This window comes from Pelophylax lessonae (genome assembly GCF_965119305.1).
Source record: "Pelophylax lessonae genome assembly, chromosome: 7".
NCBI lineage: Eukaryota > Metazoa > Chordata > Amphibia > Anura > Ranidae > Pelophylax > Pelophylax lessonae.
In genome coordinates this window covers 57,082,683-57,104,064 of record NC_138774.1, presented here as the reverse complement: position 1 = coordinate 57,104,064, position 21,382 = coordinate 57,082,683, and the positions used below count along the sequence as shown (strand labels likewise).

At 41.0% G+C, this 21,382-nt stretch overlaps 1 protein-coding gene across 3 annotated transcripts in view; it reads left to right on the top strand.

The window, feature by feature from the left end:
- Window positions 1-21,382, top strand: part of DPF1 (double PHD fingers 1) — a 225,993-nt gene that overhangs the window by 88,027 nt on the left and 116,584 nt on the right. For all 3 annotated transcript variants that reach the window (XM_082263625.1, XM_082263624.1, XM_082263623.1), the window contains exon 2: window positions 20,114-20,274. In XM_082263625.1, coding sequence (XP_082119751.1) covers window positions 20,114-20,274 — 161 coding nt within the window. The remainder of the gene's footprint in view (window positions 1-20,113; window positions 20,275-21,382) is intronic.

Here is a 21,382-nt window from a genome sequence, read left to right as displayed (position 1 = left end):
ATTGTAGATTTTGCTTTATGTTTTGGATCATTGTCTTGTTGGAAGACAAATCTCCGTCCCAGTCTCAGGTCTTTTGCAGACTCCATCAGGTTTTCCTCCAGAATGGTCCTGTATTTGGCTCCATCCATTTTCCCATCAATTTTAACCATCTTCCCTGTCCCTGCTGAAGAAAAGCAGGCCCAAACCATGATGCTGCCACCACCATGTTTGACAGTGGGGATGTTGTGTTCAGGGTGATGAGCTGTGTTGCTTTTACGCCAAACATAACGTATTGCATTGTTTTGCATTGTTGCCAAAAAGTTTGATTTTGGTTTCATCTGACCAGAGCACCTTCTTCCACATGTTTGGTGTGTCTCCCAGGTGGCTTGTGGCAAACTTTAAACGACACTTTTTATGGATATCTTTAAGAAATGGCTTTCTTCTTGCCACTCTTCCATAAAGGCCAGATTTGTGCAGTATACGACTGATTGTTGTCCTATGGACAGAGTCTCCCACCTCAGCTGTAGATCTCTGCAGTTCATCCAGAGTGATCATGGGCCTCTTGGCTGCATCTCTGATCAGTCTTCTCCTTGTATGAGCTGAAGGTTTAGAGGGACGGCCAGGTCTTCGTAGATTTGCAGTGGTCTGATACTCCTTCCATTTCAATATTATCGATGTTTAAAGCTTGGGAAATCTTTTTGTATCCAAATCCGGCTTTAAAATTCTCCACAACAGTATCTCGGACCTGCCTGGTGTGTTCCTTGTTCTTCATGATGCTCTCTGCGCTTTAAACGGACCTCTGAGACTATCACAGTGCAGGTGCATTTATACGGAGACTTGATTACACACAGGTGGATTCTATTTATCATCATTAGTCATTTAGGTCAACATTGGATCATTCAGAGATCCTCACTGAACTTCTCGAGAGAGTTTGCTGCACTGAAAGTAAAGGGGCTGAATAATTTTGCACGCCCAATTTTTCAGTTTTTTATTTGTTAACAAAGTTTGAAATATCCAATAAATTTTGTTCCACTTTATGATTGTGTCCCACTTGTTGTTGTTTCTTCACAAAAAAATTACAGTTTTATATCTTTATGTTTCAAGCCTGAAATGTGGCAAAAGGTCGCAAAGTTCAAGGGGGCCGAATACTTTCGCAAGGCACTGTAGGTAAGTATAAATTTGCAAAAACCCCAAACCCCATACTTGTCTTTTAGAAGGAAATCTCTCATTTGGGACACAAATGGAAAATAATTGACAGGGGTTTTAACCCTTCCCTACTATATTAAAAATGAAAAGTAAAGGTTTTGGCTCCCGATATACTTTAATTTTACCCAAGACCAATAGTTTGCTTTCACTTTGGATCAACTGACAACTTTCTATATCTCTTGGTGTCCCTAAAGAAGAACTCTCGATTCAGTTTTTTTTGCTGTCCTGTCCCTCTGGGGACAAAGTACATGTAGTACTTTGCCCCACGTTCCTACATGCTTTGTAAGCCTAGCTATAAGCCCCATCCCCCTGTGGCTGTCTGACAAGGAGACAGCTGCTTGATAATCAGTAATTGTCTCTGCTCCAAGCACTTGCCGTAGACAAGCGTTGGCAAGAGGAATGCAAAGGGCCAGAATGTTGACGCCCCTTTCCCCCTGCATTCCTCTTGCCACCACTAAAAACACCAGTTATTAGGCCGCCATCTCCTTGCTGGATACAATGTTGGGAGGTGGGGGGCTCCCCCGTCCAACCTCATAACTAGGCTTACAAAGCATGTAGAAACATGGGATAGAACACTGCCCGTACTTTGTCCTTTTAGGGACTGAAAACTAAAAAATATTGAAGTGAGAGCAATTCTTTATTATAGAGATTTTACCAAAGTAATATTTTCTCTGCTTCCTCCTTCAAACCATTATAAAGGTGTCACTCTCCCATGGCTGGATAACTTACTTATTCTGCATCGTAGTGAATTCATCGGGTAAATGTCACACCTTCATCCAGCTTTGTAACAGGCATGGCACCAAGGTGAAAGTGGGAATTCAGATTGGCATATATATTACCAGAGTCCCAGACAGATACAAGACGGCAGCGTGTGATTCAGCTGTTCACTTTAATTGGGTCTGCTGTGATCCTGCTTTAAGGGGAGACGTCTGAAGCAGACAATTAAATACACTCTATTGCTGCCTAAAAGCCGATAATGACCAGGATGAATATTCAAGAAATATTTCACACCCGAATATGTTATCACTCCATAATCTGCACCTGCAGTCAGATCCTCAGAGCTGTTTACACAAGAAGATGTGACAGGGCAGAGTTGCGATGGATCATTTCCATATGTTTGTACAGAAACCAGTACATGAAAGGAAGATTATCATCCTATTGTAAACTATCATGTATCCTATTCTCGAATATGAGCTCTTTGTTCATACTTTGTGTAAAAAGAAATGCCCATTCACACCAGCGCGTTGCGGCACGCACTAAAACGCATCACAGTGCACCTTCTCTACGCGCAGTGCATCTTGGTACCATTCATTGTAAAGGTTATTACAATGCACAGTACAGTACGGTGCACAGCAGCACACCACAACACACGTTCTGTACATTTTGGTGCACTGTGGCTTAAAAATAGGGTCATGTGCATTTTTTCTTCCATAAGCCTCCATGCCCACTAGTGTTTTTTATAAGCTCAAAAAACACTGGATGAAAAATCCTGATAATAGCCAGGGCTTTTTTCAGCGGGAACGCGGGGGAACACAGTTACAGCACCTCCAGCACTGAATAGATGTAATGGCAAGGAGTGTTGGGGTGTGCTGAAGAGTCTATTAATGCTGGCTGCTGGGGGTCTATTGCTGGTGGAGGGGATCTATATTTGCATGGCCATCTATTGTTGCGGTGTTGAATCTATTGTTGCTTGGGGGTCAATTGTTGCTGGAAGAGATCTACTGTTGAGGGAGAGGTTCTGTTGTTGCTCGCTGCTTGAGAGTTTATTGATGATGGCTGCTGGGAGATCTTTTGCTGCTGCTGTGTGATATTTTGTTGTGGGGGTCCATTGCTGCTGGGGGTGTCTATTGTTTCTGGGGGAATCTATTGTTGCTGGGGGGTCTATTGTTGCTGGGTGCAGGGGATCTATTTTAGTGATCGACCATTATAATTTTTTTATTGCCGATACTGATATTTTGGTCATCGCATATCGGTATCGGCGATATCGGCCGATATTTTCGTACATTAAAAAAAATGTTTTTTATTTATTTTATTATTATTTTATTTTTATTTTTTTACAGGTACTCTTGTGGAGGGATCTGGGGGTCTAAAAGATCCCAAACCCCTCCTCTGCATTTAAAAGCATTTAAAACACCAAGTTTAGCTGTTTTGAATGCTGTCATTTTTTTGAATTTGGTGCCGAGTACCCGAAAGTGATGTTATGAAATCACTTCCGGGTTTTTACATGGAGACCCGATCAGAGCCGCATTCGGCTCTGATCGGGTCTTCTCTTCGGCGGCCGTGCAGGCTGGTTGCCCGGGTCTCCCGGTGGGATGGGAGACTCGGGTGAGCCGCGGAAGGCGCGGGAGGGGGGAGGACGTCCTCCTGCTCCTTGTAATGACAGCCGAGCGGCTTCTCAGCCGCATCGGTTTGCCTCTGATTCAAACCAATAATGGAGGCTTAGGGTAAAATGGTGAAGAGGGGCTGCTTTGTGTGTGTGTAAATTTCAGCTTGAGCTTTTGAGCTCTGTAAGCAACAGGCTTCACATCAAAGAAGCAAACCGAGTGCGTGGAAATTGTGAAAAGGGAGCTAAAACGTCTCCTTACTGGCTCAAAAGGAGAATGCAAAAATAATGCAATATTTCATGTTGACCTTACTAAACAAAAAAGATATTTCAACTTGTCATTTTTTAGTCTCTTCACATGGGGCGTATCCGTTTGGATGGACTCCGCTTTCTCAGCGGGAATCGCTCAGTTGATCCCCGTTGAGCAGGCATGACAGGTCCGACTCCGCTCCCTGTGCAGAGACGGAGCTGTCAGTGTCCTGCTCTCCTGTGTGGGGAGATCAGATGAAAATGGACAGCCTGCCTGTTTTCATTCGATCCCATCTAATCCGACCCACTGGATGGAGTGCGAACTTATCGCCATCCTTCTGTTTTCAGCGGATGTTGACGGATTGGATGCCAGGCGGGTGTCAGCAGACACATGTCTGCTGACATCCGCCTCCCCATAGTGGTCAATGGGTGGCTTGATTGAGTCCGACTGAAAAATGGACATGCAGACCCGATCGTGTGAAAGGGGCCTAATAAATAAAAAACTTATGTACAAAACTATTATGCATTCCCTTACAGGGTCAGTTCACACATTTTTTATTAGTTGTTGCATTAATAAACCACAGACATTGTTCATATGTCTCCTGGTTTATAGCAGTAAGAACAGGCCTGACTGCCTACCTACATAATAACATGGCGTCCGCTCAGGTTCCTGTGAAATACCACTGCAACAATGCTTCGCAGTGCAGGAACTTTACCTCGGCATGTCACATTTACATAGTTACATACAGTTGGTGGTGATCTAGTGAAAAAAAGTCCACCCAGCTCAACCCCCCCCCCCTCCCCCAAAAAAAAAAAAACATACACAAATAAAAACCTCTATTTACACAATCCTATACCACAGTTGATCCAGAGGAAGGCAACAAAACACCCCAAGATCCAATTTGCTCCAGTGGGAGAAAAAAAAAATTCTCGCTGATCCCTCAAGAGGCAATCAGATATTCCGTGGATCAACTTCATCTATACATATAAGTATCCAGTTATATTTTGTGTATCTAGGAAATAATTTTTTAAGTTTTTTTTTAAAAAACTGTCTCCTGAGCTGGCCAGAACCAGCTCTTGAGGGAGTTTTTTTTGCACAATTTTTACAGCTCTTACTGTGAAGAAGCCTTTCCATATTTGGAACTTACATCTCTTTTCCTCCAGATGAGTCAGTTGGATTGCACCATAACTATGTATTTGCCAAGCAGTTGCGGTGTGTTATTGCAACAAACCCCCCTTCATTTTGGGACTGACAAAATAGAGGCATTCAGGAGGCAGCAGTATCACCTCTTTAATGCCCGCAAACAAACACTCAGCCATCTTTGAAAAGTCCACTATGGATTGCTTTTTAGAGGGGTGGTAAATTCCAACGCTACTGTCAACAAGGCCTAAAAGTGCCACTCAGTGTGTGGAGAGGGCAGGACCAAAAACGAAGAGAGTGCTGATATGCAACCAGCTTTGTCCACCTCCTTTCTCCGGCCAAGCCTCACTATCTCACTATTGGTTGGTCAATCAAACATACTCAAGGGGTATGCCATGGGTCAATAGTAAAGCTTAGGTGGAGGAGGGAGACAGGACCTTGTGGCGCAGTCAGTATTTGCATGTCAGAGCACCCCATTATTCTGGAATTTATTGTAAAAATTTTGACCAACTAGGTGCCTTAAGGTGTAAGCAGCAATTTTATGGTCACTATAGGACACATTGTTCCTGTGCAATTCTCTTCACATGGAGCTTACTTGGACAGTTGGCCAGGATGGAATATAAAGGCCATAGTGGTATTGGATTCTGTAGGCCCCTGTGTAGGAGACCTGAATATCCTTCACCGAGAACTTCCTCTGTAATCTGCAGCCTATGCTGTGTGTCAAAACTTTCTTTATAGTTTTCTGTTGGGGACGTGTCGAGCAGAAAAACTGGAGAAGAGCTTAACCTGGGGGCTCTTAATGCTGGAATCTCGAATGGTGCATTGCAGATAGGGACACAGTGGTTAGCAAAATATGTACCCCTTCCTTCCATTATTATTGTTAATCAAATGCTTTGGGTTGATCTCTACTTTTAGTGCCGGTTCACACTGTTCTGACTTGTCAGGCGACTTGGTCGCCTGACAAGTAGCGGACCGTTCTGTGCAATTGGAACCGTTCTAATAGGAGCGACTCAAGTCGCTCCAACTTAGAAAAAGGTTCCTGCACTACTTCGGGGTGACATCGGAGCGACTTGCATTGACTTCCATTATGTGAAGTCGTTGCAAGCCGCGCCGAAGTCGCGGTGCACGGGCGACGGCATAACTCGCTCAAAGTCGTGTCGCCCTAGTGTGTACTGAACCTTAAAACTCCACTTATGTGTGGAAATAGCAAATAAATAAAAAATAATATAGTGTATACAATTGCGACACAAGTCATATTGTAATTGAATGTTAATAAAAATGACCTTTCATTTTCAATCTGCAGCCTCTGTAATTTTCTGAAAATGCAATACAATATGGCTACCTGGAGGTTGTATGTACACAGAATGTATGCACAATTTTCCCAGAAGTCTGCCTAATATACAAGTCAGATTTCAGGCATCCCCTGCAACAAAAATGTCATTTTTGGTGAGATACTCCCAATAGGAACACGTCTAAAGGGATGCAGGCCCAGCAGATTTCCTCATTAGTGCTCTGTAGCTGCACAGCTGATTGATAATTATGAAACCATTCCCATTAGACTCCCTTAGCACAGAGGCACAAACAGTGATTTCTTTAAAATAACAAAAAGTAGGAATCTGCAACAAAGGTTATACTTCTTGTAATGTACATAGATCACCCAGGGGGGGAAATGTTTTTTTCTCAACAAAAGTTACGCTTTAAGTTTTAAAGTTTCCTATTCCCTATGAGCAACACAGATGCTTTTCCTTCATTTTCTACAATCTGCCATGCTGTGACTTTCAAGAATTAGATGGACTTTTTATTGCTCTGTATTATGGTTACAGATCAAGTCCTTGCGCTATAGCAATCTTCTACTGAGATATACTGCCCTCTGGCCATCTAAGTATACATTTATTAAATCATTTCTAATTTATTAAGAGGACGTACTAGATTTTATTTTTTATTTTCAAATTAACATCATCATGACCAGTGAGTTCTCAGGTAATGAACTGTAACACCAGTTATGTCTAAGGAAGGAGGGACTGTTGCTTCAATAAATTAGGAACTGTTGCTTCAATAAATTTTGTAAGCAAGCAGTTGGAGTGGCGGTGCACCGGCTGTACTGAGCACAAGTAGGGCTTGGATGGCCTTTAAAACAGTTTTAAAGCGGTAGTATACTCAAAAAAAACCCCTGCAAGACAAAGGCATAATGAGCTAGTATGCATCGCATACTAGCTCATTATGAAATACTCACCTTAAAACGAAGCCCCGACACGGACCCCCGGACACCGCTGTGGTAGCGGACATGATCCCTCGGTGTCTCTTCCGGGTTCAGCGGCTCCGGCGCTGTGAGTGGCCGGAGCCGCGATGACTTCACTTCCGCGCATGCGCGCGGGGGAATTAACTTTCCGGCAACTTCCCGGCAAGGAACTCTGAAGGTCCGCCGGACCTTCAGAGTGCATGCGCCGCTAGCGTCAGCGGCTGCATGCAGTGCAAATATCTCCTAAACTGTGCAGATTTAGGAGATATTAATTGTACCTACAGGTAAGCCTTATTATAGGCTTACCTGTAGGTAAAAGTCAACAAAATCGGTATACTACCGCTTTAATCAAAGTGTATTTAAAGATATTTTTTGGGTTTTGGCAACAGTAGAGATGGGTTAGACTCCCATCAGTATTTTAATGCTGTCCCCTAGGGGTGCGCATCTTCACTGGTCTCATGATTCGATTTGATTATGATTATGTGAACGATTCGATTCCACAATGTATCATGATTACTGCCGAGTGCCCAGTGGTTTTCATCAGAAAATTCAAACAGTCAGAAAATGAAGAACCATTTTTATTTTAATTATCTGCTCATAACAAAAAAAAAGGACACTTGCCTGCATATAGCAAAGTCTGAACAGTGAACATAGCAGACAACAACGTTATTTATTTAGAACAGTAAATACTATGGCATCAAACTGTTGTAGTAGAGAAGTTTACTTCTTCATAAAAGAAAATATTTAAATGTAAACATTAACCACTTGCTGGCTGCCCACAGTAATATTACTGCCGCCTTCCTCCCGCGATCTTCCGGTAAACAAAGAGAAGACCTGCCTGCTTATGTAAACAAAGCAGGTGGATCTTCTGTGAGACAGTCAAGGACAGATCTGAAGTTTTAGCTAAGCTGAAACTGCGATCTGTCTGTGCCGGTCACAGAACCCCCCCCCACACACACACACAGTTAGTAAGCATACAGGCATATATTAACCCCTTTGATCACCCACAGGGTTAATCCCTTCACTGCCAATGGCATTATTACAGAAACAGTGCATATTTTTTAGCACTGATTACTGTAGTAATGTCACTGGTACCCCTAAAAATGTCAGTTAGGGTTTCCGATCTGTCCGCCGCAATGTCGCTGTCCCGCTAAAAATCGCAGATCGCCGCCATTTCTAGTAAAAAATAAGTAAAAACAATAAAAATGACATAAATCTTTCCCGTAATTAGTAGACGCGATAACTTTTGCGCAAACCAATCAAAATAGGCTTATTATTTACCAAAAATATGTAGCAGAAAACAAATTAGCCTAAAATTTTAAAAAATTCAGATTTTTAAATTTTTTTGGGGGGAATGTCCTATAGCAGAATGTGAAAATTTTATTTTTTTTTTTCAGAATTGTCGCTCTTTTTTTTTGTTTATAGCGCAAAAAAATAAAAATCCCCCAGGTGATCAAATACCACCAAAAGAAAGCTCTATTTGTGGGGGAAAAAAGGACATCAATTTCGTTTGGGTACAGCGTAGCACGCCCGCGCAATTGTCTGTTAAAGTAATGCAGTGCCGAATCGCAAAATAGGGCCTGGTCATTAAGGGGGCAAATCCTTCCGGGGCTGAAGTGGTTAAAATAAATGTCTAAACCTTAAATTAAAGTACAACTAAAGCAAAACTTTTCCATCTTTGGATAGAGTGGAGATGGATTAGAATATCTGTCATTGTTTATTGCTGTCTATGTCCCCGTTGGAGAGATTAAGGGTCCATTCACACTAACGCGACTTGTCAGTCGGCTTGGTCGCCTGACAAGTCGCGGTGGGTCGCTCGCCATTGAATAGTACAGGACCCGTTCTAATAGGAGCGACAGAAGTCGCTCCGACTTAGAAAAAGGGTCCGGTACTACTTTGGGGCGACCTGGAGGCGACTTGCATTGACTTAAATTATATGAAGTCCATGCAAGTCGCGCCGAGGTCGCGGTGCACTTCACAGGTCGCCCCAACAAGTCGTGTCGCCCCAGTCTGAATGGGGTCTCACCCTCTCTATTTGTCCTGTGTTTACCATTATCTGTCTTCAAAGCATTTTATTGAAGTTTACAGAGAAAGAAAAAAAAAGAAGGCGGTACAATATTGGATTATGTAAGCAAATGTGTAACAACTTCCGAACAATAGATAGTAGGAGAGAACATCTATGTTACAGACAGTATTAAGTATGATGACATTTCCATAATTTTGGCATCACATGGAAAAGTAACCGAGGCTGAAGAAGTCTTGGTTCTTGCGTTATATATTGTCATGAGAAGACTGGGTAGTATAAGGCTTCATGTACACGGGACGCTGGAAATGGCCGTTTAGGAGCAGTTGGGCGTTTTTTTCAGAAGCCCCTGAACCCATCTACATTTTATCTTATCTGTCCATGTACACCAGGTCGTTTACAATCATTTGCAGGCAGTTGCGTTCAGAGACTGTTTTTAGAACGCAATTATTTGCGTTCGAACGTGTGATTCCCGGCGTTTCAAACGCACAAACGCGATGACCCGCGTTTAGCGTTCGCGTTTTTCCATTTTAAAGGGGAATAATTTTTTTGACCTCTAGGAACGCTTCTAAACGCCCGCAAACGCTGCTAAACGCGTGTACAAACGTGACCGAACAGACGTTTCAAACGTCCTAAAAATTCCAGCATTCAAAGGGACTTTTAACAACATCCCGTGTACATGGAGCCTAAAGGGTATCGTAAGTGCTTGTTTGTGTGATTTTCTGTCTGGTATTTGTACTCAGTCTTGACAGGGTATAGGGTCATGTGGGTAATGTCAGGTTTTTTAGAGTAAGGTTCAGTTTAAGAGATGGAAAGGAAGGTGAAGTTAGTAGCACTTTGTTATTTTATTGTTTCCTTGATAAAGGGGGGGGGGGGGCGTGAGGATGCGGCAAGCAGATTGATGTGAGAGTTTGCGATGTTTAGGGTGAGGGCATGTGTATGTAGGAGTTTTTGTATGCATATGTTGAAATGGGAGGAAGAAAACAGGTAGCTCAGAAAGTGTTTATCCTATCTATCCTCGTGTTTTGGTAGCCTTCAAGTGGTTAGGTCAGTCATGTCCTGGTGTGGGTTAGTTGGACTGGGTAAATTGTTTAGAAGCAAGTCCTGGTAGTCTATCCAGCACTCCCAAACCTGTGTTTACCATTATCATTGGAAGTAAAAAAAAAAATGTTGTGTTGTTGGGATTTCTTTGCACTTTCTGTTTGGGACAGGAAGTGAAGGTAAATCTCCACAATGAGGCAAAGATGGCAAAAATAAACCTTACAGGTGTAATATTAACCTTCCCATACTCTATCCATAATGAAAAAAAAAAAGTTTTGCCTATAGTTCTACTTTAAAGCAAAGATAGAGGCTAAGCTTGCCACCTATAATATCCTTGTCAAAGTGGACATAAATCCTTTACGCGGTGCAATAAATTCTAGTTGTATAACAGGGGGGAGTACCGCGCTTAAAAGGTGCTTAGTGCATGTTATTCATACATTTAATAATTTACTTTCAGTGCTTTCAAATATTTAAAATAAAATGTAAATATTCTCCAGTGTATAAAATTATATAAATATTCTTCAGTGCATACAAATTAAAAAATCTCATTAATAAATAAAATATTTCTTACAAGTGATGTAAATATGTGCTATAAACAATCCTTAAATATATCAAAATTTATAAAAATTGAAACATAAAATAAAATGCCAGTGATAAATTATGTGCTTATAGTTTCCAATAATTAGTTCAAAAGTGCAAAAGTGCCAAAGTGTCCTTGTATATATAAATAAAATGGTGTATATTCAAACGCCTTTTCTTTCCCAAAATTCATGCAGGTGCTCTTCCATGCAGTGGCCACTAGGTGTCCTAAGCGCTCACCTCAATTGGCTTTATAACCAGCTTTGTATGGTATAATGTATAATCCTCCTTTTCTATGGTTAATGGGTTCGGTCTCCCTGGAAGAAGCTGTGTGGGCACGCAGCGTAACGCGTAGGACGCCAAACCGGAAGTGACGTAGCGACAGCACAATTGTTATGCATTGGCAAAGACGAAGGAAAATGTGAGTCTGTGAATTTTATCTCTTTTAAATAAAATTACCAAACGGTACCTCACTATTGTGGCCCCATTTATTTTGGAGATTCAAAGGCTCCATACACACCCCCTGGAATATCGCGGGAAAAGGGATAAGTGTGAGAATCAGAGACCGAACCCATTAACCATAGAAAAGGAGGATTATACATTATACCATACAAAGCTGGTTATAAAGCCAATTGAGGTGAGCGCTTAGGACACCTAGTGGCCACTGCATGGAAGAGCACCTGCATGAATTTTGGGAAAGAAAAGGCGTTTGAATATACACCATTTTATTTATATATACAAGGACACTTTGGCACTTTTGCACTTTTGAACTAATTATTGGAAACTATAAGCACATAATTTATCACTGGCATTTTATTTTATGTTTCAATTTTTATAAATTTTGATATATTTAAGGATTGTTTATAGCACATATTTACATCACTTGTAAGAAATATTTTATTTATTAATGAGATTTTTTAATTTGTATGCACTGAAGAATATTTATATAATTTTATACACTGGAGAATATTTACATTTTATTTTAAATATTTGAAAGCACTGAAAGTAAATTATTAAATGTATGAATAACATGCACTAAGCACCTTTTAAGCGCGGTACTCCCCCCTGTTATACATTTCTGAATTGTGTAGGTTACCAATAACAGTACCTGCAGCTTTAAAGGATTTAGGATTCATATATAGTGACAGCGCGAGAATTTCACCAATCCAAAATTCTAGTTGTGCTATAACCTGTAAACAACATCTACAAAACAGAGCACTTCCTGACTGGCAAACATCACAGTGAACCTGGAACACAGTGTTGCAGAACTTCCAGGTTCACTGTGATGATTGTTTGCCACTGCCAGTCAACTTAAGTAAGTTGATGGTAGAGCGGCGTTATAAGCTCTCATCACTCAGTTACTTTACAGAAAATGTTACCTGCACTCTACCATGATTACACCTAACTGAACCAAAAGCCAAACCACCATTAGAAGAAGGTAAATCCTTGACAGAGTAAATCCTCAACTGAAGCTTAAAACCTTGAGTAAATCTCTTATGGGATCACAAATATACACAAACACAAGTAAAAAAAAAACCAAACACACGTCAGTGAATCAGAATCATGAGAAAGGTTGGCACTGGCACAAGTCAAGGCACATGTGGTCAGGTCAGGTGTGTGTTTTTTTACGTGGGTGTTTTAGTGATCCAATAAAGATTTTCTCAATGTTTTAAACTTCCATTTATGATTTATTCTTTCAAGGATGTTCCTTCCTGTACCGTGGCTTTCCTTCAGTTGTCTAGATACACCTTTAGTATTTATTTGGTCGAGGGTTAACCCCTAGACACTTTAGTGTGAAAATTCAAAATGAACAATCTTTGAAAACAAGCCATTCTCCGTCTCCAGTGCTAGAAAAGCTATAAAAAAATATAAAATGTTCCAGGGTCATTGTGATGATTGTTTGTCCCTGCCACTGTCAGTCAACTAAACACAGTGTGTTGAGTGGATGCTAGAGCGGCGTTATAAGCTCTTGTTACTCACTTTACAGAAAACTTTACCTGCACTCTACCACGATTACACCTGTAACTGAAGCCAAGCCACCATTTGAGGAAGGAAAATCCTTGACAGAATAAATCATCAACTGAAGCTTAAATCCTTATGGGATCACAAATATCGTAATATTATACCAGTAACATACAATTTAGTTTTAAGCTTCAATTTTCCTTCCTCTAATGGTGGTTTGGTGTCAGTTGTCTGGAAGGAAATACACTTTTAATATTTATTTGGTTGAGGGTTAAATGAACCCCTAGACACTTTTTAGTGTGAAACAACTGAATATGGACTATCTTCAAAAACAAACCCTCTCCAGTGGTATACAGCTATATAAAACAACAACACTGGTGTGGTGTAGCTGGCAGACTGGCAGTGGGCAGGCGGCACTTCCTGGATGTGCCAAAAATCATTAAAAAAAAATTTAAAAAAAAAACATGAATTACTGCAGTGCTCAGCATATGGGAATATGTCGGTTTTTCTGTAAGAGCACTAGTGGATCCATTCCACATGCTCTGGTTTGAGGGTGCTTCTTTTTGCAGTTACCACATCTCCTGCAGTAGAGAAAACCCGCTCTGCAGACACACTTGTGCCTGGGATACACAAGTATTGCTTTGACAGCTGAGAGAGGAGGGGAGATATGACCTCATGCTAACTCCACCAGTTCAAAGGGTCCTCAGTGAGAGGCAGAGGTGGGGCTTTACAATATTTTTCTATTTCCTCTTCAGCCTTGGCATAGGAGGTCTTGGGTTCTCTTGTACCTTCAGTGTCAATGAAAGACTGTCCCAGCAAAGTCATGAGCAGCGATGTCGTGGCCTTTCTTTTGGGAGGAGAATGGCTGTCCTCGATGGGTGTTTTTTCTTCTTCCAAAATTACTGTTCCCCTAGGCACTTCATCCACATTTGTCCTTGTATTAGATGTAATCTACGTTTGAGCAAAAGAAAGAATAGAAAATAGTATAAGAAGAGCACACACGGAACTGCCTGTGGTTCTGATGGGGTGTGGAAACCACACAGTAATCAGTTCAGTTCCCGCACCGCATCAGTGTGAAGTGGGGCTTGCAATGTAGCTGAGCTACTAGCTGTCAGGGAGGAAACATGATGAAATTCAAATTACCTCCAAAGATGCAGCCTCCTCAGTCACTCCTCTGTATATCTCCAATCTCTCCTCCTCTGTGAGAATAAAAGGCAGTCCTTTAAAGCGACGATCCAGTGCAGAGGCTGTATGAAGGATCTTCTTCTCTGCCTCAGTGCTGTACCTCTTCAGGAGATCTGTTTTGATTACATTCTTGATCTCATGGATCATGGGTGTATCTCCCATGGTGTCTGTCATGCTCTGGAGCAGTTGTGCATTTAGAGGGGCAATGAGAGACACTGTTGGATTGCGCTCTTCTGACATCAGCATGGTTGCATCCTTCATTGGCTTTAATACACTCACAGCGTCCTCTGCATTTGACACATCTGTTTCATTGAGAGTGCAGAGATCAGACTCTCCTTTTCTGACTTCTGGAGACAGAAGCAGTTTTTCTTAACAAGGGTTCTGTGGATCCCCAAAGTTCCTCCAGAGGTTGCTAGGAGTTCCTCAAACAATGAGCAATTTCTGTCCTTCAGATAAGTATACATTTTAGCTATATGTTAGGGGGGTATACTTCCCACTGACCACCAATCCAAAAACCATTTATGTAATGAGCATTCTTCCCGCAAACCACCAATGTAAAGGGAATTATTCCCACTAACCATCAATCCAAAGAGCATTCTTCTCACTGACCACCAATGTAAGGAGCATTCTTCCCACTAACCACCAATGTAAGGGGCATGCTTCCCACTGGCCACCAATCCAAAGAGCATTCTTCCCACTGACCACCAATGTAAAGAGCATTCTTCCCACTAACCACCAATGTAAGGGACATTCTTCCCACTGACCACCAATGTAAGGGGCATTCCTCCCACTGATCACCAGTGTAAAGAACATTAGTGTAAAGTGTAGTGTAAACAACTTGAAATTGGTGTTTTAACATCTTCATGCTGGCCGAACGCACATATGTGGGCTTGTGGGCTTGTGTGACAGCAAATCAGCCAATCACAACAGTCACATGACCCGAATTCCTGTCTCTCAGCTTTTAGAACCCTTAAAGGGCCGTGAGGCCGTTGGTGGGAAGGGATACATTTATTTTAGTGAATACAGAACTGGACGAATTGTTTTTATATTTTCTTGGAGTTCCACTTTAACTGACAACTGGATGCCATAGGTGCTGGATCAGAGGACTTTGTATACTTAATAGTTCTGCCTGGTAGGGACGAGCAAGCTTATATTATTTCTCATCTGCCCATTATAATGTTTAGCTCCTTCTTGGACAATAGGTTACCCGGTTTTGATTCTGAAAAGATTTAGTGCTACCTCTTCATTCTGCTGTTCTTTCATAGTCTCCAGTGATTTTCTTTTAAAGCAAACACACTTTATTACCCAAGACTGCCAGGTTCATATAATTTACCACTAAAATTGCATTGATTACACTTTACTGGGTAAACCTCATAAACACAAGCACTTAATGGGAATGGGCAACAATCTCTCCTAAGAAGATGGCTTTGCTCCTAAATAGAAATTCAGGAAACACAAAATTAAATAGCAGTTATGCAGTTGAAATGACTTTATTATATGCATTTTTTGTTGAATATATTATATGGAAGACAAAGTACAATTCTACAAAGTTATAAGTCTATTAGTATGGGATTGAAGGTTAACCGATAAAAATCAATTGTTATTGACATTACTTTGAAACCAACAACCATATCCAGAGTTATGCCTCGTACACACGCATCGATAGTTGGCCGTGAATTTTCGGCCAACGTCCGATCGGCTGATTGTCGGCTTGTTAGTATGATGCTTCCGACAACCGACTGCGACTTTTCGGCCAAACAAAATCTGGTGTGCATGCTATAAAATTTTTGTTGGCCGTCAACAGAACGGCAGATTGTTCGTCAGTCAGTAGAGATTTCGTCAGACAAAAATCAGATGAGCAAGACTGGGCATGCTCAGAGAAGAAAAAACACACGGAAAGTAAACCAGCACATGACATCACTTCTGAAGTTGGTTGTTGTTGGCCGAGAAAATTCGTGTGCAGTCTAGAGCACATTTCAACCAACACAACAACACTGGACAAAAGACGGCCGATCGGTCGGCCGATAATCGTTGCGTGTGTACGAGGCATAACTTTGGTTTTAAATGGTTTTCATAACTCCCATACCTTGGTATTCACCTCACCCTCAAATATACAACTCTTTCAGGCTAAATACCCTTTTATTTTCTGTAATGTCAACACTCTTTCGCAGACATGGGACCAATATCAAATCTCTTGGTTTGGCAGACTGAAATCCATCAGAATGGTATGTTTTCCAAAGCTGTTGTATAATTTACAGGTGTTTCCCATTGTGGTATCGGGTTTTGTTTTGTCGTCACTTCAAAACAAAATAATGTCATTTATATGGGGTTCTGTACCCAAAAGTCAACAGAACTACTGTCTATTGATGTAAAATGAACGGTGGCTTGCCTGTATTAGCAAATTACTGTAGGGCAGCCCATTAAGTTCTGTTAGCTCTCTTGCATGTGTGGACAGAAATCCCTAATTGGGTTCTGCTTGGCATGATCGATTGTGATCCTGTTGCAATTCCCTCTCTAATTTTACTTCCGCCAACGACCTTAAGCCTTCCATTACCGCACTCTTATAAAGTGTGAAACTCCATAACGTTCCTTAGGATGCCTTCTTTCCCCTCATTATTCCTTGCTAGATTTAGTGATATGTTCTCTATTGCCACCTGGGCAGAAATCTCCTAGAAGGTTCAGGTGGTAAATCCAAAAAGGTTTTTCAGATGTCTACCCGTTTTTAACTTTTGATGGTATCAAATCTTTTGATTATTAAAAAAAAAAAAACATAAGGCACATACACAAGTACTCCATCAGCATACACAATTACAACATTTTCTTTCCACCCTTTTAAAAAAAATTTAGAAACTCTGCTTGTCCTTTACTGGCTTTAAAAAGTAAGTGTCATGCTGCTCCCCCCTCTATAGAACTCATCCCTCATACAGTCACCCATCCACTTGTCTAGGGCACACAATAAGACTAATTATATGTTAAGCTGGGAGGCAAAACTACTGGGTGAGAAATACTGTATTTTCTGGCGTATAAGACTACTTTTGAACCTCAAAAAAATCCCCCAAAAATGGGGGGTTGTCTTATACGCCGTGTATAATATCTCCAAGGTAACCTAAGTATAAGTATTACCGGTAGATGTAATCTCTCAAGACGCTGGCTGTGTGGGAATCCTGTACCGGTATACTGTATGTACCGTAGCTTCGGCTACATACAGTATACCGCGCTGAGCCAATCAGGGAGAGCGATGTATTCTATTATTGAATGCAAAGCCTGCTCGGATTGGCGGAGTAACATCAGCCCGCCTCTCTGACTCTGCCAATCCGAGCAGGCTTTGCATTCAATAATAGAATACATCGCTCACTGTGATTGGCTCAGCGCGGTATACTGCATGTAGCCGAAGCTACGGTACATACGGTACCTTGGAGATAATATGAGAGATTACATGTATTACAGTACTAGGGTATCTTAGAGATCTATGAGAAATCTGATGTTTTTAAATGGTGTTGCCTTGCTTCGGAAGGGGGGTAGTCTTATACGGTGAGTATAGCCCAAAACCTATGTTTTAACTTGAAAATTAGGGGGTTTGTCTTATACGCCCAGTCGTCTTATACGCCGGAAAATACGGTAGATGCAAATCTCGATTCTCTACCTACATCTAGGAGCTCCTTTAATATCCAAGAATTAGAATATGCTTAAAAAGTTCTATTTTGTTGGTATTTAACTCCCTCTCATATTGTTAAATATGTATCTTGCTATTTACCTATTTTCTTTTGAGGATTTGGACATGAGGGTGCCATGCTGCAGGGTGCAAGGGCTGTGGGTTCAGGTTTACTCTTTAATATATACAGTTCAGAGTTTTAATTTATGCAAGGATCCCATAGAAGCCCTATTAAATGAACCAGTTAAATATGTTCTGTGTGCTATTGTAAATTTCATTGGCCTCGTGTACATGTCACTGAGCAAACCATAGCCCATTCATGGAAGTCTTCTGCACTGAACCTTCAAGAAGTTAAAACATGATTAAACTGGTCATTGGAAAAGTATCGCACTAGATACACATGAAAGATTTTCCTTAAAGTTTGGTCCCCATTGATAGGCTACTTCCAAATTAACCCTAACATAGAATTAGGTGGGTGGCTGCTAAATCCCTGGCAATGAGAGATTATCTATACTCTCTCCACTTGCCCCCTTTTGCCCTCCTCCCTTTTTGCCCACAATGCACTCAATTCTCTCCTCTTTTGTTGTCTCCCACGCGTTTCTTCCTTTGGGTAGTGTACTGTACATTCAGTACACTCGTACTTGACGTTAGTTCTGGCCCTTTACAGTTTATTCTTTACTGTACAATAATAAACACACATATATCTCCAGCTTTGGACAAGTTAATGGTATGACTTCCAAGGCTAGGAAGATATTAGATTCTTTGGCGTTCTATAATCTATTCAGTTATGTTACATATTGTCTAAGGCCATCTGTTGTTTGTGCCTTATAGTATCTGCCTTGTAGACCTTGAGTTGACATTGTACTGTTAAAATGTATGTACTTATCTGCAATTCTCTCTGTGCACTTGTTAAAACTCCAATAGAAACTATTGAACAAGAAATCTGTTGGTTAGTTGCTTGTTTTCAGCAGAGATGTATAGTAACTAAGTAGAACTACTTCACTACTGTACTTAAGTACCGAAAGGCGGTATCTGTACTTTCCTGGAGTAGAATTTATTTATCCTACTTTCACTTTTACTTCACTACCTTTTTTCAATGATTTCAATACTTCTACTCTGATATTTTTTTTGTGCTGCATAGTTATAAAATTTATAAATTTATTTATAAAAATTACCACTGCCAGAACAGTAGATGGCAGGTTTCATGAAGCTCAGAAAAATGTGTATAATGTCATGTGTACTTTTGACTTCTTTCTTTAATAACTTTAACTTTAATAACTTTAACTTTAATAAACTTTTGACTTCTTTCTTTAATAACTACATAACACAGTACTTGTACTTTTACTTTCAGTACTTGAGTAGCAAAATTTTTTAAAAAACTACTTGCAATACTTAAGTACAAAAAATGTTGAATACTTTGGTACTTCTACTCAAGTCACTTTTTGATCGAGCACTTGTACTTTTACTCAAGTATGGGTTTTGAGTACTTTATACAACTCTGATTTTCAGCGACAGCACAGTGATGAGGTGGGGCATTTATTGCTATAAACAAGCTAAAACTGACCATTAGATCTAACAGTACCAATTTATTGATCCACTGTCTTGTAGCACAAGATCTCCTGTTTTGGCATGTGACCAATGACCATGTGACAAATGCCTTGGCTCTGTTCAGATAGCCAAGGAAGCAAAAGAAATCAGAATTTTTCATACTGAATTTATCTTTCTACAGAAAAAGGAAAACTACTTTGGTCTTCCATTAGTATCTAGGGAAGGCTTTCTCAACCTTTTCAACACAGAGGAACCCTTGAAATAACGTTCCGGCCTCAGGGAGCCCCTGCTAATAATGACTATATCTACAACTAACGATACATTAGTGCAATGGTCAGTGGGAAAAATGCTTGTTACACTTGTGGTCATTGGGAAGAATTACCCCCTTACAGATAGCTAAAAAGATCAATGGTGTCAGTGGGAACTTATCTAAGAGGCAGAGTTTGCCCATTGCTCAAGGAACCCCTAGCAACTTCTGGAGGAACCCTAGTTGAGAAATTCTGATCTTGGGGCATATTTACAAAGTGGCAAAGGATGGCGTTGCCAGTCTATTGGAAAATTAAAGTGAAGGTATTTGTTTTGTCCTTTTCCACCTACCGCAGATTTATGTTTTTACCACTGTGAATCTAGGGAGCCAGTGCTAGAAAACAGCTGGTAAATTCAGTCAAATACAGGTACGCAAATGGGTCTATCTTCTATCAAAATGTAATTACATTATGCCAGGCAGACGAGTATTTAAATGCACTTTTGCGTTTGACGTTTGACTTTAGGTCTACTTTAAGTTGTGTATTGCCTGTGAGTTTCTGATATAAACATTCGGTGGTGGCAAACTATAAAATAATGTTATTTTTAAATGAGATGTTGGCATAGAATGCCCATTGTACGAGATAATTACTCCAGCTTCGGGAAAAAGCTTGTAATGAGAAATAAAACCCACAATAAAGAGATATTTTTACAAACTGAGTGGGATCTTTTTGTCTTTTCAGGCTGGGAGAAGATTTCTATCGGGAGGCGATAGAGCATTGCCGGAGTTATAACGCCCGTCTGTGTGCAGAGAGGAGCATGCGCCTTCCTTTCCTGGACTCCCAGACTGGCGTGGCACAGAACAACTGTTATATATGGATGGAAAAGACACACAGGGGGCCAGGTAAAATATTATTATTGTTTTTTGATCTGCGTCTTCAGTGTGCTGCTGGGGAAGGGCTGCTAGGACTCCACTAGGCCTTTGAAGGTATGCTATGGCATGTGGCACCAAGCCGTCAATAGCAGATCCTTTAAGTCCTCTAATTTGCTAGATGGGGTCTCCATGGATCAGACTTGGTTTTCCAGCACATCCCACAGATGCTCAATTGGATTGAGATCTGGAGCATTATGAGGCCAAGTTATCACTTCAAACTTGCTGTTGTGTTCCACAAACCGTTCTTGAATTCATAAGATCAGACCACATTCTTCCATTGCGCTATGGTCCAGTACTGATACATACCTATTGTAGGGGCTTTTGGTTGTGAACAGGGGACAGCATGGGCAACTGCAGACCGGGAACATCCCACAAAAGCTGCTGTTTTGGAGTTGCTCTGACCCAGTCGCCTGGCCATTACAATGTGGCCCTTGTCTAAGTCACTGAAATTCTTATGCTTGCCCATTTTTTCTGCTTTCAACACATCAACTTCAGGGACAACATGTTCACTTGCTGCCTAATAAAAGCCCACCCACTTCCAGGTGCCATTGTAAGGACATAATCAATGTTATGCACTTTACCTGTCAGTGGTCATAATGTCATGGCTGGTCGGAGTAAAAACACTCTACTTATGTCTGTCATTTCCCCTCACTTTCAGTTTCATGTAGTAATATGCTCACTGCATCATTGTATAAGAGTGCAGGGCACTGTAGTGATGCCCCTACAGAGGACAGGTCCATGACGTCCTGCACTAGCAAGATGTCTTCAGTCTTATGGGTCAAATCAACTCAGATGATTGAGGACATTTAGTGGTGGAAAGGAATTACTGTGGTGGACAACACTGGCAAGGGGGTGAGTGTTGCAGCCAAAGTTGCTTTATTGTTTTAAAGCCTTGTTGGGGATGAATGCAAAGCCCTCCCAGACCTAGAAGTACTGGATATTTCCTTTTGCTCACAACTCTAAGCAGATTGGCGGATGGGGAGGGATAGGGGGGAAATAAAGAAAATCTATTTGAATGTGACTTTTGCATTGTAATGCAGTGCTTGTAAGCCGTAAACTCAATTTTTCTCACCTCTCC